This window comes from Anticarsia gemmatalis, chromosome 19 (genome assembly GCF_050436995.1).
Source record: "Anticarsia gemmatalis isolate Benzon Research Colony breed Stoneville strain chromosome 19, ilAntGemm2 primary, whole genome shotgun sequence".
NCBI classification, from domain to species: domain Eukaryota; kingdom Metazoa; phylum Arthropoda; class Insecta; order Lepidoptera; family Erebidae; genus Anticarsia; species Anticarsia gemmatalis.
This window is the reverse complement of record NC_134763.1, coordinates 11,455,349-11,471,544: the sequence shown is the minus strand read 5'-3', so window position 1 is coordinate 11,471,544 and position 16,196 is coordinate 11,455,349. Positions and strand designations below refer to the sequence as shown.

The 16,196-nt window shown below is 37.8% G+C and overlaps 2 protein-coding genes across 2 annotated transcripts; one reads left to right on the top strand and one right to left on the bottom strand.

Moving 5' to 3' along the window:
- The first annotated feature begins 519 nt into the window (after positions 1–519).
- Positions 520–2,037, top strand: LOC142981164 (uncharacterized). The gene is made up of 3 exons (XM_076126871.1): positions 520–625; positions 1,005–1,172; positions 1,505–2,037. Exons 1-3 carry the CDS (start codon positions 554–556, stop codon positions 1,619–1,621), a joined length of 357 nt encoding a protein of 118 aa, XP_075982986.1. The 5' UTR covers positions 520–553; the 3' UTR covers positions 1,622–2,037.
- Positions 2,038–3,536: 1,499 nt separating this feature from the next.
- LOC142981344 (sodium channel protein Nach-like) lies at positions 3,537–11,727 on the bottom strand. Its single transcript, XM_076127206.1, has 9 exons — positions 11,171–11,727; positions 10,248–10,413; positions 9,750–9,877; positions 9,488–9,614; positions 8,015–8,164; positions 7,519–7,693; positions 6,999–7,170; positions 6,521–6,627; positions 3,537–6,133 (listed from the first exon to the last, which is right to left on the bottom strand). The coding sequence occupies exons 2-9, from the start codon at positions 10,335–10,337 to the stop codon at positions 6,003–6,005; spliced, it is 1,080 nt and encodes a 359-aa protein (XP_075983321.1). The 5' UTR covers positions 10,338–10,413; positions 11,171–11,727; the 3' UTR covers positions 3,537–6,002.
- Between the last annotated feature and the right edge of the window lie 4,469 nt (positions 11,728–16,196).

Below are 16,196 nucleotides of genomic sequence, written 5' to 3'. Positions count from 1 at the left end.
TGTATAACTACTATACTACTTACTATTATAATTACTATTTACGACCACTGTAGACCCAATGTCGAGCTATAAGCTGGACAGTATGGGCCTATTTGACGCTACAAGAGATCTGTAGCCGCTTATAGAACCACTATACTTCTTACTAAGGAGCCTAAGGCGTTATAAAAATCCTTTAACCGGCCATTGTGCAGCTTGTTATAGCGCTTGTGTGCTAGTTGGGATAGCATAGCTTTATTGCGAAATTTCGTTGATTTGATTTACCTACTAAAGTTTAACTATTTAGAGAAGGGAATATGTTACTAACTTAGAGTTTTAGAGCATTTGTGGAAAAACCCGTTAACTTAAGGTACAAAACTGAAAATTGCTGAACTCAATCAAATTAACATACCCTTCGCTTATCATATAAATAACATAAACTGTTAGAAAAACCGAACAATTTGCGACAATCAGGTGCAATTGTACAATTTGAGTAGTATTCCATTGTGTGCAGGGTTACGATGGAGGATGGGTATAAGACGATGTGAGGACAGTGCATGGAGTCAGTGCAGTCGCCATGGTGTCTAGGACAGTGCTCTGTTGGCTCATCGCCGGGCTAGTTGTGGGACAAGCTTGGGGCAACCCCGTGGTACGCAATAGTTACTGCTTACATCGGGATTCATTGCCTCTCGGTGTATATCGCTTAGCTAGAAGACCTTAAGATTTTTTTTCTACATTATGGCCCTCTATGTTAATAATTTTGGCTTGTGGACAATATTTATGGAAAAAAAAACAAATTACTTAAGTTTACCTCTTTGACAAACACGACTGTTTTAACCCTTCATGTTAACGGCCGGAAATATCTGGAGTCTGTGCCAAAGGTTCATTAAACTTACTGATCGATTTTCTTTGAAAGCTAGGAACACCTGTACACAGGCTCCGCAAAATTTTATAGAAAAACATAATATACCCGCTCGTTTACATTTTTTTGCTACTTATTCCAAAACCAATACTCTTTTTCTCCACAGGCGTACCAACCAGAAGGTCTCCCCTTAACCCTGGTATCAGACCTGACCTCGCGTCTCGCGGCTCACCCATCACGTCTGACGCAGGACTCTCGGCTGCAGCTCCCCGGCCCGCCAGACCTCGAGACCATCAAGAAAGTCGCCCAGATCCTCGTCATGCTTGGACAACAGGTAATTAATGCGAAGTAGGTGCGTTTTTCACTTAATTTGTGATTCTAGTTTTTTGGGTTGAATGTTTAGATTATTGTAAATTAAGGTAAGTATTTGGTATTAAAGACGGGCTATTCAGTAACCTCTTACTTTATTAGGATGACAGATCATGACATGACATGATCAGACAGGGTTAACTAATGAAGAGGTAGACCAAAACGCCTTAGATAAAACCGGTACACATAAACGGAAATCTTTAACAATCCATTTATTACAACAACAACAACTGAAATGACAAAATACTCCCTCAAATCATTATCACCAGACCTTCTAACAAACGCTGTCCTCCCCAGGTGATTCCAGCAATCATAGGCGAGCCACTAGCATCACCAGCTCCAGGAGAACCAATACCAGCGGTAGAAGAGATCCCCAACGACCCCGTAGCCCTCGACAAACAACTTGTTTCATAACTGACACACGAACACTACACACTAACTACTTTCTGGCACACGTTCACTAATTATCTTCGAGCTTTGAAGTTCCCAGGCTTTTAACATGCACTGCCAAATGCAAGTTGGCAGAACTATACCTATTGGAACTCGAAATAAAACCTTTGGATTTTCTTTTTTTTTTACATACTACCATGTATCAGATTTAATTCGAGTTCCAATCGATGTCATTCAGTATTTAAAATGCCCATATTCGACTTTTCGTAAAATGATTACAATATGGGAATTGGACAATATGAGAAATTAAATTGGTAACGTGTGTTTTGATCCACATAGTTAGCTAGTGTGTAAATTATATTATTATTTTTGGGGTATTTAATTTAGGTAACTTGTAAATAGCGGCTTTCGTTAAGTTAAATATATATAATGTGCAACGCTATATTTGTTTTTATTCCTATTGTAAATATTTTACTCATAGGTGGTATTTAAAATTAATTCCCCAGCTGCGACCATTCGTAGTAAATTCAAAAGGTACTGCAGTATTCTCCAATCTTATAATAAAAAGTTTTAACGATACAAAATTAATTACAATTCTATGCTAATTGGTTGAAATATAATTATGATTGTAGATATAAAAAGAAAATATAACGTTTAAATTATCCAGTCGGTCGGCGCCTTTGCTTGTACCTACAGTGATATCAGTCTTCATAGTACAACGTACCTATGTAAATACAAGTTATATATCAGTGTACATACAAACATACATGATTTATGTGCCAGTACTGTGAGCTATGAGTTGTGGCTCTTATCGAGATGATGGACCGACCGCACGGATGCTGTAACGGGAAAAATTGTGCACTTCTGATTTATTGATTTGACTTTACATTCATACGCAGTATTCTACCTATGTGCATATTTTAAGTAGAAGTTATTTCTCTAACCTCATTGATTTTACAGATAAAGAATTTGCCAAAATGGTAAATTAATTCGTCGAATAAAGTACTCTTTTAAAGGAAAAACGTGCCTTTCGAAATTTATTTACTACTCACCAGTGTGTAACCTAAGGGTTGTTTAATCTTTAGGTATTCTAGATGTTTGCGTAAAATGTGTTTCTTTTTGCAGAAAGAATTTATTGTGTAATGATAAATTTATTAAATAAGTCAAATTCTTCACATTTTCCGAATATTTATCAAGGTGGTGGTATTTTGTAATATGCTTTTAAACTCGTTTTGAAAAAGTAAGTTATTATAATGAATTCAAAACTCATAACCTTTACCTACTTTCATAGAGATCGCATTGCGTTGCATCGTCGAACACCGTGGAACGAACCGTCAATAAGAATGTCATATACCATACACGAATTAAAGATTCAACAAAGAAATACGGCTGCACATCACGGGGTCTGGGATTTGATGCTTTCTTTATCCGGTTTGTCACGACTGAATCTTTCTTTTGTATCTACATATTTCAATAGGTATCGTAAAGGACCGGTAAAAGTGATGCAATGTAATAATATACCTACCTAGGTTCCATATTTTTATGAAACACACACTATTCCTTCTTCCTAATACTTTAGTATTCAGAAGGTAGCGCATAGTGCAATTTATTAAATTCCCGCACAGGCTGGACGACGGACTAATAAAATTCTTAATAGCACATATGCACTTGGATATTAAGTTTAAAAGAATGAAGACATTAATGCAATAAGGGTTGAAGACAAAACAGGGCTCAACAAACTACAGGATATTTTTATTTCTGTATCTCTCCTATGATCTACGTCGCCATTATCCTGGTCAAGATATCTCTAGGGTCAAAAAGATTGCATTCATTAAAAGAAAAACAAAATGTCTTTAACAAAAACATACCTTTCCTCATACATATTTATTAACTTCAACAAGCTCAAATCTTAAGTGTGATATGTAGGTTTTGACATCTAGAACACTTACGTGAAGAGCGTATGCCCACTTTAAGTCCGTCGCTGATTTGAAAAGCAAATAACAGAATTATAATACATCATCTAATTCAATATACAAGTCTCTACGCAGTAGAACTATAACCTTTAGTTTTAAGTTATTCAACAAAAGGTAAACATTGCAAAATCATCCACATTAAGCATGATATAATATAAATGTCATTATACTAAGTAATGCTGTTCTTATGATTCACATGAATACACAAATTCAGAAGTGTATGGCGACATTAAAATTTGTGAAGTTCCCACAAGAAACTGGTAGATAGGAAACTGTATTGCAATAGAGTGTGAAGTTTCCGCAGACGATGTCGAGGATAGAGCGAAGTGGAGGAGAAAGATTAGGAAGGCTGGCCCCAGTACTATAAGGGATGCATAGCAGGGAAGAGTGAGGGGGAGAGTGAATGAACCAGTCAATTAACTTCGTATGTCTACCTTTATAGCAATAAGCCGCTGCGTAGAATTCGAAAAATACAAACAGGCGATCAAGCCAAGGACTGCGGGTGACGGAAAGGAAGGACACCGTTGTTGTTGTTTATTCAACAAATAGATACCTACTAATATGATAAATGCGAAAGTTTATTTATTTATTACACCTACATTCACAGCTAAACTGTAAACTAGTTTCGATACCAAATCATAAGCTTTGTTTTAATTTGCAACTTTTTACACGGGGTAATTAGTTTGAATATCAATGGATCATTGTACGCGATAAACTGATGTAATGTCAGAAGTTCAAACATTCGGCAGTTTGTTGACCTCAGCGAGGTTCCTTGACACAGATCTTGAAGTATTCTCTAGATATGATATATGTGTTATATAACAGAAGGTTTCATCTCACAAGGTCAGCTTGAGAAGAATTTTTATTGCGACGCTAAATTCTTAGCGAGATCGTTGCGATCTTTGTTCTTATTTTATTGTTATACTAGTTCTTTTATTGATTTTGTTTTAATAACGGTGTTAAATTGTTTTTTTTTATTTGGTTTACTACCTTGTCTCCGCGAATTTCTAACAAACATAATACAATCAGTTAAAGAAACGCAAATTTCTCAAACTCGCATTTGGCGTTGCGGCATGTTGAGCCCAAGATTTTATTCCAGGAAGGAAGGGAGACTATTGTCAAAGGAACAGTATTGGGTTACGTTATACTGTATCTCTTACTCTTGTGTCAACTAAAAACCATTTATTCAACCATAATAGTAGATTAATAAATAATACAATACTCGTTTCAAACACAAACACATTCATATAAGTCCTTCTCGTCCCAAGCTACCGCATTTATAAGTTAGCAGATTAGAAATCTCTACAAATTCTTACAAAGACTGTCTACGCTCAGTGCATTGTTCAATTATCTTGATCGAAACAAAACATTAAGAACAATAAATTACTATTGTCTAATTAATCGTAGTCTAGAATCTATACACTAAATTTAATGCAAGTTTGAAGGTTATCAAATACTTACTCTACTATAATGGCCGGTTTATTCTGACTAAGTTTCAGTCAACTTACCCAGTGCGATTTTTTAATAAATTCGTTGCCGCTCTTCACTTACACACTACACACTAGAAGGGAAGTGATGCATTTTATTTCTCTTTATTGACTTACTTATCAAGGTTACTAAATCCCAGTCTACTATTGACAAATATTAAAATAATAATAGGAGATAGCACCTCTTTACCCGACCCGGGAATCTAAACCAAGACCTCTACAAGTTCAAATGCAATTAAATCAATTTGAAATGTGTCAAAAAAATTCACGATAAATCTAACATGGCCATGTTAGTTGTCCCCAGAGCCCAAGAGCAGGCTATATTGCTATCACATTGGCAGTAGACGGTGTTATCACGTGGCGTCCACGCCCGCGTCTCGCTGATGTATCGACACTGATAGCTGCACTGAAGGCTAGCACGCGACAATTCTATACTAGTTCGAGTAGACACTAGACACGCATGATTCAGGTTTATTTTAAGACAATAATGTTAGCTTTTGCTGTCCAAGCCAGGGTTCAATTCTATGGCAACGGTTTTTTTGAAAATGCGTGTGTAAGGTGATATACTCATTGTACGGCTTTGGGTTTTAAATAGGAGTGCATAATAATCTTATTTTTAATTGAGTGGAGACTAATTAAAGTTTAGAAACAATCTTAATTCAAGGAACATTGCCTGTCCTGACTTTAAGTCAGTACGGGCAATGTTAAGATATCTCATAATCAGCTTTTGCATATCTTTTTAAAAAAGCAGTTTTTATTTGGTTCCTATTTAAGGATAGATTACTATTCTATCTATTCAGATTAAACATTTAAATCAACGAATACATAAACCATAACAAACATTTAAAACACAAACTTAACCTAATTTTACAGACATTAACGCCATCTACACACGAGTATAAGAAACTGTTGTAGTTTTTAACAACTTCACATAGATGTCGCTGGTTATACGTTGTTGGCAAGGTTCAGGCGCCTGATGAAGTGATGAAGGAATCGTATGGTGCAGTGGTACACCAGCTCTACGACTGTTACAAATGATATGCCGCCCACTAGGATCCATTGTGTGCTGATTTTTGCTGAAAGAAAAGAAATTACTACTTTTAGTTCTCATTCTCAGTTGATAACAGTCGAAAGATTAAACGAGCAGGTTGAAGTTGGCGAATTTAAAGAGCGCTTAGTCTTTTTTTTAGTGAAATCCTTTTTTATGATACGTAATGAATTTATAAATGTTATTTTAATAACTTTAGTTAGCAAGAGGTTATTTGAACAACATCGATTGATCTCATAAAATTAAATGTGGAATGTCAAACCTGGTGTGTGGCATTGCTTTAGATGTGTAGAGGTAAATACTTGCAATGAATTTTACTCAAGGCGCTAAGATTAAGTATTTCTTGTAACTACGTGTAAGTTTTAACAGAATTTTCCATTTAAGTCCGCGTTAATAAATAATAAAAGGTACATACCCAGGACTTCATGCCAGCGCACATTAGCTTCCAGCGTGTATCGCTCATGATGTTCAGCGTTGTAGTACATGCGGACTGTGGATGAGTTGATCAGCGCTAGGCCCTCACTGCAACCACATAATATTATAATTATCTTGTAAATGTACTAAAACAACAGTTATTTTAAAAAGTCTACACGCCAAGACTACCGACCCTTCGACTACCGAGTTGAGATTGCTTTTGAAAACTGCTGCCGGCATCAAGGCAGTCTCGTACGTAATGTAGACTACTTTATGCAATGGACTCGAGGCTTCATACCACTTAAGTGTAGTCGAGAGACTCGTAACCAGCATAGGGGTATAACCTAGATTATTCGAAGCAACATGCGAAATATCGAATGAGGTTTCTTGAAAACGTTACTGGCACACTAAACAGTTCAGCAATTCCTAAATCCTGATTCTAACATAAATATACTGGAACAGCTATAGTTGACACTCACGTGAGAAAGTTGCGGAAGATCCTGGGCTTGAAGCTGTACTTGGAGTAGGAGAACTCGGCGGAGTAGAGCTGGCGGCGACACGACACGCGGCACGTGCACGACAGCCCGTCCTGCAGCTCCTGCCGCAGCACCGGCGCTACCGACTGCACTGGGTACTGGTACAGGAACTTCTCTGAAAGTTTACAATACATGGTGTGATTACTATGAAAGTTGATCTATCTTCATATATCTATCATCATAATCTATTTTCATATAAAGAAAAAAGGTATATTATAGGCTAAGAAGGTACGACATTTCATCAGAAACGATTTGAAACTAGTTTTTTTAATTGTATCAAAAATTTGACTTGTATAAGAGGAACTAGGTTATAAATCTGCACATCAACTTTGTTAGTCCACATGAACCGCATATTTATAGACATTTTTTATGTTCCAAATCGTGTTTGGCTGATGGATAGCACAATGGACTACGGCTGGTCCCTTGTTGGAAGATCTCGGATCCCAGTAGTGTAATAACTTACCTCGATGTTTGTTAAGACACGTGAGGTCCCGCAGCGAGCACACGCGGCGCGTGTCGGCGGCGGCGTGCAGCGTGAAGGGCACGCAGCCGCACAGCGCCGCCGCCGTGTCGCGCCAGCACGCCGCCAGGCACTGCGACTGCCCGCCGCCCGCCCAGCCCGACGTGCGGCACCCGCGCTACAACAACACAAGAGCCTTCCTTAGAAGAGCTTGCATAGCTCGTTGACACTTAATTGAGTATATTATAGCTATTACACATCTAGGTTCTTAACAAACTCCCTGTTGTAAAAGGGAGTTTACCTATAAAGACTCTTCCTCAGTAGTAGAAATCGCATAATTTATATCATTCTTCAATCTAGCAACGCTGATTTAATTCTAGAAATCGTTTAATGAATAGCTTAACAAACATTATTAGCTTTGTTCCGTAATGATGACATTCTGTCCAAATTGAAAAAGTTATGAAATATGTTTGATGTAGTAGGTATTGAGAGTACTGACCCACTCCTCGCTAAAGGTGAGCACATCAGGGTTGTACTGCTGCGTGACAGCGCGCACGTTCACGAACATGGAGTAGTTCCGCGGCAGCGGGTACAGACGAACATCTCCGCCTTGCAGCAGGGGGTACTCCGAACCCTCGAAGACAAGCATCTGTACGACGGAGATGAGGATTTTTAACAGTGAAAAATCATTGTGTTACGAATTCTATCAAGTAAAAAAGGCAGCAGATTTATGAACAATATTTTGTTATTATTTTTTATTCTAAGTTCTTTAATCGAAAAATTCATCAAAATATTCTTTGATCGAAGGAATCTTGCCGGTACCATGGCTTGTTTCCTTCAACGTATGGGAAGGGCTAGAGGTCAATAGTCGTGTGACAAACGGGAAAAATATATAAAATCAAAACAGTAGCCTTTGTATTGTACAAATATTAATGCATACGTGACCCCACGCTACGACTACAAGTTATTACTTACGCGGACACTGATACAACAGCAGCAACGAAGCGCGGCAAACTCGCGAGTTTGGCGCCGGCGAGTCTCGATCCTGTGACGACACCCACGACACTGATATTTCGTGCGGTGAATGCTTTACCTATCATTAAAATTAGGTTTTGTTGCATTTACGAATCACTTCGGGCATTTATATGGCGGAAAAACAATGGACAATGCTTAAATTTTGACGTGATAAATGTGATCGCCATCTCGACGGATAGTCTAAGTCCTTCACAGTTCTCATCGGAGTCGCATATTAACCCGCACCCTTTGTGAGTAACAAATCTCCCGCCGAATCCCAAAAACTTACTTTCTTTACTTACCTACACCGAGAAAACAATACAAACACTCACTGCCTAATAATGATGAACAATTATTAACACTTAGAACTTATCATGGAAATGCCGTTATTACATAAAACATTCTCTATTTAATTACACTCAAAACTAAAACAAAAACTACTGAATTAAATAAGCGTCCTTTTTGCGTAAGGTTAACTCAAATTTAAGTTTTTTTTTTGCGCGTGGAATGCACCCAGCCCCGGTAAGCGTGTCAAGGCCAGGTTCGCGAGGCACTGTTGGCACTGTTCATTAAACAGTGCTGTGCCACGCCGCGTGCGCCGCCCGCCCAATAGCAGAGGCGCTAGGAAAGAGAGGCTTTATTGTAGTAGCATTCTTTGATCTTTCTCTCTTTAGTTTCATTGATTCGAATATCATATGACTCGGGAGCCAGGTGAACGAACTTTACTCGAATTGATTGCGTACGGGTTGCGGAAATCTGGTTTTTAAGTTTTGTAAATAATTCGGTAATTAGTAATATTAAAACAAATTGTTGTAGGTATTTGACATGACTGAGGAGATTTAGCACCCATGTAACCATACGTTGAAGGAAACAAGCCATGGGGTGTATTATTTCGTAGAGACGAGATAAAAACAGTAGGTAGGTATAGGGAAAAAAGTATCTATATTAATTTTCATACCTCTGCTCCTAAGGAGTTGCGTCGCACGTATTTGAAGTTATCTCTATTCTCAGTGACAACAATTCCCAGTCCGTAGTTCTGTCCGATCAGGTCCAGCACGTAGGGCTCATTGTGAGCGTCCTCTGGGCTGATGAACAAAAAGTAAGACTTAGAAGAAACATGAATGAAAACGGAAGTTAAAAGTAACATATAATTTGTTAGTTAGCTTGCACAACTTTAAAAAGAAAGCTTTGGGTTGTCATAGCAAGATATAATGACATACTAGTATCTCGAGTTGAAGACACAGCAGAAGCCGAGCGGCGTGACTCTGGTCGCGAACAGAGTTTCACACGGCACTAGCCGCCCCCGCCAGCTGCAGCGTTCTATCACTGATGTGCATGGTGGGGAGAACTGGAAATAAATGAAAAAGTGTTGTATTTTTGACTGATTATTATTACTAACTGTCATGTGGTTAAGACAGATTGGTCATTTCTTGCTTAGGATCAAAATTTGTGCGATTACTTTAAGTGCTTTTTAGCAAGAATATCAGAATATTTTTCAACTAAAATAAACCAGTAGAGTAAAGATGTTGGCGTTGTTCTTAGAAGAAAACTTTTTACATCGAGGAATTAGTGAGTAATTTCATAGTTGTGCCAATTTGTTGTTATTATCTAAGTTAACAAAGAGTGATTTTGGACAAAGGACTCTACAGCATAGTCTGGAGATAAAACACTTCCCTTACTTATTTTAACAAAGGAAGGTATGAGCGTATGTATCGTACCTTGAACATAATATCAGTGACATTGAAGTAAGGGTCAGCATCCTGCAGGAACTTGTCAAACTTGAGCTTCAGTGGTGGATGTGCCCACATCAGCAGCGCGCCTAACGCCAGCAGGTTCTTCTCTATCTCGGTACGGTTGTACACAAGGTACTTGTTTTTCGGGTGGCTGTAAAAGGAGAAGATATATTTAAATCTACAACTTGTAATGTTATGACTTTCCCCTTGGTGATGATAAATTATGTGGTAGTTTTAGATTTGTTGTTAGAAGTAAACAATTTTAAATAGTCTTTTTGAGATTTAAGTAGGTAGTTGCAAGTCATGTCCAACAGTTCTCATTTTTTTTTTTTTAATAACCCATATCTGTCCCACTGCAGGGCAAGGGTCTCCTCCCGAACGAGGGGGAGGGGTTAGGCCTTGAGTCCACCACGTTGGCCAAGTGCGGGTTGGGGACTTTGCATGCCCTCAATAAATGTATTAAACAAATTTTTAGGCATGCAAGGTTTCCTCACGATGTTTTCCTTCACCGTTAGAGCAAGTGATAATTATTTCTAATACACACATAACTTCGAAAAGTCATTGGTGTGTTGCCTCGGATTCGAACCTGCGACCACTTGCGTGGGAGGTGCCAACTTAAACCACTCGGCTATCACTGCCACAGTTCTTATTAAACAGTTCTTATTAAAGTTTGAAAAACTTACTGCTTTTATAAACTGAAATTGGTCCCTTCTTTCTTCTTTGGACGGATAACAAAACATAGTAAATATATTCTTTACTAATCGGTCAGTAAGATCATAAATGCTATTAGAGTTAGTAGTTCCAGATATTTTCCGTTCTCCGCTAATCATTATTATTACATCATAGGCAACGAGCAAAGAAAGTATATTACATTTTCAAAGTAGCTACTAAAAGTTAACACTCCTTACTTGAAAAGATAGTCGGTATAATTATCAAGAGCATTTCTGCTGATAACGTTGTTACTGCAGACAGCGACTGAAGGGAAGGTCACGTCGGCGATGGAGTCCTGCACCAAGTGCCCACTGATGGCCAGCGGAGGAGTCAGGTAGAACACCAGGCAGTTGAACCACACCACGAAGACTGCCGAGGATAGCGTGAAGATGAACAGGAATATGTAGAGGTATCTGCAACAGTGAAGATTTGTGTGTATGTAATGTAACTTGGGCAAGTTAGACTTTGCTTGTTGAAATACGCTTAAGTAGATCTTCTTAGCTTTACACGATGGATCTTTTGACCTTTACAAAAAGGTTGCTTTTTATACTCTAAAGCAGGGCTAGTAAAGTAAGTACTTAGTAGTCTGATAATTACTAAATTACTTATTACATACAGTCTATTCTATACTTCTATCGATCAATTGATTAGGACCAGGAAAACCTTTACATAAACCACCCTTACCATTTAGATACTTATGTACAGATATATTATTTGGCATATTCATCAGAAAATACTGAACTATTTCTTAGAAGCGTGGTCTAGACTGATTTCACAGTAAAAAATATCTTATCTACTTATTCGATTAACAGTTTAAATACTAATGCTATAATATTTAGACTAAAATCAGCATAATAAGTAATAGTCATTACCTCTGACAAGTACTAGCATCTTCCATATTAATATACCTAACAGCGGGCACGGAGCAGTTACGCCAGAACTCCTGGGCGGCGTCCACCACGCTCTCGCGGAAGATGGTCTCGTACCTGTAGCCGGGCTGCTGACCGAACCGGTTGCAGCGAGACACCTTGATGTCTGGTCTTTTCAGTCTTCTCGACCATTGCTCTGGGTCTACTGTACGCATGGTTACGAAGACCACTAGCTTTGAAGAAGGGTTCTAGTCTGTAGATGTGGAATAAACTTAATGGTATTTCAAAAGGTTGTGGTTTATTAAGCCTCGCTGATTAAATATTGAATGTGTGATTAATGCTAGGTACCTACTATAGGTATAATTAACAAGGTTTAAAATAGAGCTTTTATTAAAAAATGTATGAATGATATTTTTTCGTGACTGTGTTGTTGTAGTTTGTTGTGGTATGTGTAAGTACTGAATAATTAAATTTATAATTGTCAGTAGTTTGAATTGGTATTTAGCATTCATAATATTCTATCATGATACCCAGTAGAGTTGCAACAATATTTACATACAAACATAATATCACGCCTTTTTTTCCATAAGGGTAGGCAGAGAGCAAAGAGTGTGTAACTGTGTATCACTGACTAACAAATACTGCTGGTATTTTCTGGGTAGGCCTTCTAAAGTCTGAAGTTTCAACAAAAATAAGTCTATCTCTGCTCTTTTATCCGCCACTCCGGTGTATCTAATCAGGGGGGTAGGCGGTTTTCTGGAAGTGAGTATAATATATAACAATATTATCTCATCATAGCTCTAATGGCCTACAGTGACAATGATAGATTTCTAAGTTTTCTATTTTCAGAGCTATTCATGTAAAGCCTGGTTACCAGCCTGCAAAAGCTAATTTAACGTGTGTTTAGAATCTCGTATTGAAAAAAGCTATTTAAAGTAGGTATTATGTAGTTTTCAAGGTCTAAATGTGTATGTACCTAAGTGTGTAAATAGGTATTATTATATATGCAGATGACTATGATGTGTAATATAAGTGTATACATATACAGCGTGTGTGTTTTACTTACAAAAGGATACAGAATAAAACAAAGTAGTTTTTTTTATGTTTTTATTGACATCAATTTGAGACCGACAAAATTCCATGAGAATTGAAGGGATATTTTAGACATTCAGTTTTTATTTGAAATTACGTGACCAAAGTTCTGTATCAAGTCTTGGCCTTAGGTGTAAGTGGCCAAGACAGTCACATTGATAGTATGTGACATCTGTCATCTAATATTACACAGCAAAACACAATCTTGCATCCCCTTGATTAATGCATGATTTAGTTAATTCCTGTGTAATATTAAACATATTATTTTGATTGGATACTAGATGCGCCCTGCAGTTTCTCCCGCGTTTGTTGTGCGGTGTTGCAAGATCTTATAGGCTTATAGATGTTTACGTATCCTTATCTGAGGATCTAATATTGATACCGGTCGTTAGTTCTCAGTTTTGATGATACATAGCAGTCGTCGGTATCACCAACTCTGATGGTAAGTATTACTGCTGACAGTTATATTTCAATTTATTTTTCTGAATGTCTTTTTTAAGTAACGGGGTCCAAATTTTGGGGTTTAGTGCATGCACAAGACACACATAAAGCAAAAAATCTAAAAATAAATAGTTACAAAAATATATAAAAAAGATTCCATAAAAAATATACTTTGTACTCCAAAACTTCATAAAATATTTCAGTACTCAAACTGCAACATATTGTAATAAACAAAATGTAAGGTCCGCGCATTGAATGCTGGACGAAGTGAACTAAAATAAAACAACATGAATTACAACTAAATCAACGAACGGTAACTTATAAACTAAAGCCTTTGGCCTCACAATACTGGGCTAGGAATAAATTATAATTAACTAAAAGCTCAGGTTAGATGTTAATAATATCCTTTATGCATAATTACATAGAGATTTTCTTATTAGGCTTATGTTATTTCATGATCAGCCTAAGTTGGCATCGGTTTTACTCGCGTGGTACGTGTCATATCATTTCGAGATGTTAGCTATTTTATATTTGACTATTAACCGTGGTTCACTCTATATAATTATACATATAATTTACACATAAATAAAAACGTCACATAATCATTCCATTTTACATTCCAGATGGAATCTAGGCTTTTAAGCCTCTCGTATAATCTTTGTCGGTCTGTAGCTACTACAATTAACTCAAGAGATCCGTAAAAACATTCGAACTATCGACACTGGTATAAGATGTTATTCCGGCTTCTATTCTGCGTATTTCTTAGGAGCTTGGAATACCAGCATATTAATAAACGTGGAGTAAGCTCGTCATAGTTTGTAATCTACTTTTTGTCACGTTCAACGTTCGGAAGTACACGTCAAGCATGTCAGAGAAATTGACAAAAAATAGATGAACGGAGCCGTGCTTACGTCATGCTTATTAATAAGGGTTAAGGACAAATTTTACGGCCCTTCAAGATGTTCTATCTTCCAGTTAAAGTCCCTAACAATTGGTGAAGCCGTTCCGTAGATTACTAGAGATAAGTTGGTTCAGTGTAATCAAGCATAACAGGGTCGATAGTTCGTAATCGATATAAAACAATCAACATCCCCGTCGTTACAATCATTTCAATAAGAAATCGTACTAGTTATAATTAAGCCCATTAGAAATAGTACAATCTTATTTTATATCACGCATGTTCATAATTATTCGATTCGACATTTACAATTCACTGAAAAGCCGGCTCGGAATCTGCTCGGGTTCAAGCCCGAACGAGAGCATATCGGACAAGCCGAATGTGGTAGTTGTATTGGCTTCCTTCAGAAAACCGAAATACTGACTCGACAATGTTTGTATCACTTCTCATCGTACATGTACGTATCTCGCCTGCCATCAACTATCAACCCAATACATAACTCGATGGTTACCATTTAAACTCCTATTTCAACCCTGATGTGATGCGAAAAGTAAAATTACTCCCGCTTAGTGTCGCGAGTTAAAAAAAAATTTAATCGCTTTACTAAAAAAAAGTGTTGATGCAAGTTATAACTCGTATGTAAAATACATACGCCGCGACAGCATATCATTTTTAGTGCGGGAGTTGCAAAATAAATAAAAACTCAATGTAACGTATATGACGACCGGTAGCGACGTTCTGCACAAGTCACTACGTCGCTACCACTGTGAATTTTTCGTCGCCGGTCGAAAGAAAAAAAATGTGATCCATAAATAGATGTTTCGGATCTGGGAGTAAAAACCCCGTGATACAAATACTAGTTATTAGATACTAGTAGTTTCCCTTAACCTAATCATCTTTTGATCTTATTTGATGATATACAATTTTTGCGGCCTGTTATTTCGTTTGTATTTAGCACACTTTCATGTGACCTTTGAGCATGAAGGTTAGTGGCTATATGGTTACCACACCCTATTGTCGTAACTGGATCAGACTACACTCTGCGTTACCGAGTACTAGCCGTCCCTCACACCAAAACTTCCGACATTATTCGCTGAACAATCTGATTCATCGAATAATGTCGGGAGACTATCTCGCTCCCTACCTCGGAGTGCCGTGGCAGTACTGGATGTGCTAACCACCGTCCGTCACTTGCTTCTCCCGATGTCAGTGGTAACTAAATAGACAGTAATACTGATACCTAAATACAAACAAAATCTGTACAAAGAGGTCATTTTGTCACTTGCATTTGTTTCATTCGGTTGACACTCCAAGATAAGCTTGAAGCATCTAGCTACATAGTTAATGACATACAAATATAAGTAACAACTGTAGTATATGTCTTCTGATTTTACCACTTAACAATTCTGAATGTCTGAATGTGGTAGTTCCAGTCATTAGGGATAGAAATAATAAATACACCTTCAAAAGGTGACGGCACTTCTGCTAGAACCGCAGTAGCTACGGTCTATGGCTAGTAGGAGCACCGTCAGATCTTAACCTAAGTACTTATTCTATGAGTCTCAGTAGGAGAAGGAGAAGAACATGAAGAGGAAGAAAGAGAGACAGGAAATTCGGATGATCTCAAATGATCATGACGTCGTAGCGCAGACTGAGTGTTGTATCACAGCTGATGATGGTAACCACTGTCGGGAGCCAAACGCTGCGTTGTGCTCGGCTTTCAGCATTCTCTGTGCCACGAGACGCAGCGAACCTTAAACGTAAGAGCACCACGCAGCCGCACCCGGTTGCCCCATTTAGATGTTTTGACAGTGCTAGTGATCTGAATCAAATCAGCGCTATGTGTCTGTACCATTATTGACAATACCCGAATTAGTTGTAAGGATCAGGGAATTTGAGGTGAGATCTTAAACACTATCCCAA

Bases quoted from the DNA above. Each gene is read 5' to 3' on its own strand.
- LOC142981164 (XM_076126871.1), top strand. From the start codon at position 554: ATGGTGTCTAGGACAGTGCTCTGTTGGCTCATCGCCGGGCTAGTTGTG. The intron at 626-1,004 runs GTACGCAATAGT...TTTTCTCCACAG, and splicing joins AAGCTTGGGGCAACCCCGTG to GCGTACCAACCAGAAGGTCT. The intron at 1,173-1,504 runs GTAATTAATGCG...TGTCCTCCCCAG, and splicing joins TCGTCATGCTTGGACAACAG to GTGATTCCAGCAATCATAGG.
- LOC142981344 (XM_076127206.1), bottom strand. From the start codon at position 10,337: ATGTGGGCACATCCACCACTGAAGCTCAAGTTTGACAAGTTCCTGCAG. The intron at 7,694-8,014 runs GTCAGTACTCTC...GTGTTGTTGTAG, and splicing joins TCACCTTTAGCGAGGAGTGG to CGCGGGTGCCGCACGTCGGG. The intron at 6,628-6,998 runs GTGAGTGTCAAC...ATGTGGTTGCAG, and splicing joins ATCTTCCGCAACTTTCTCAC to TGAGGGCCTAGCGCTGATCA.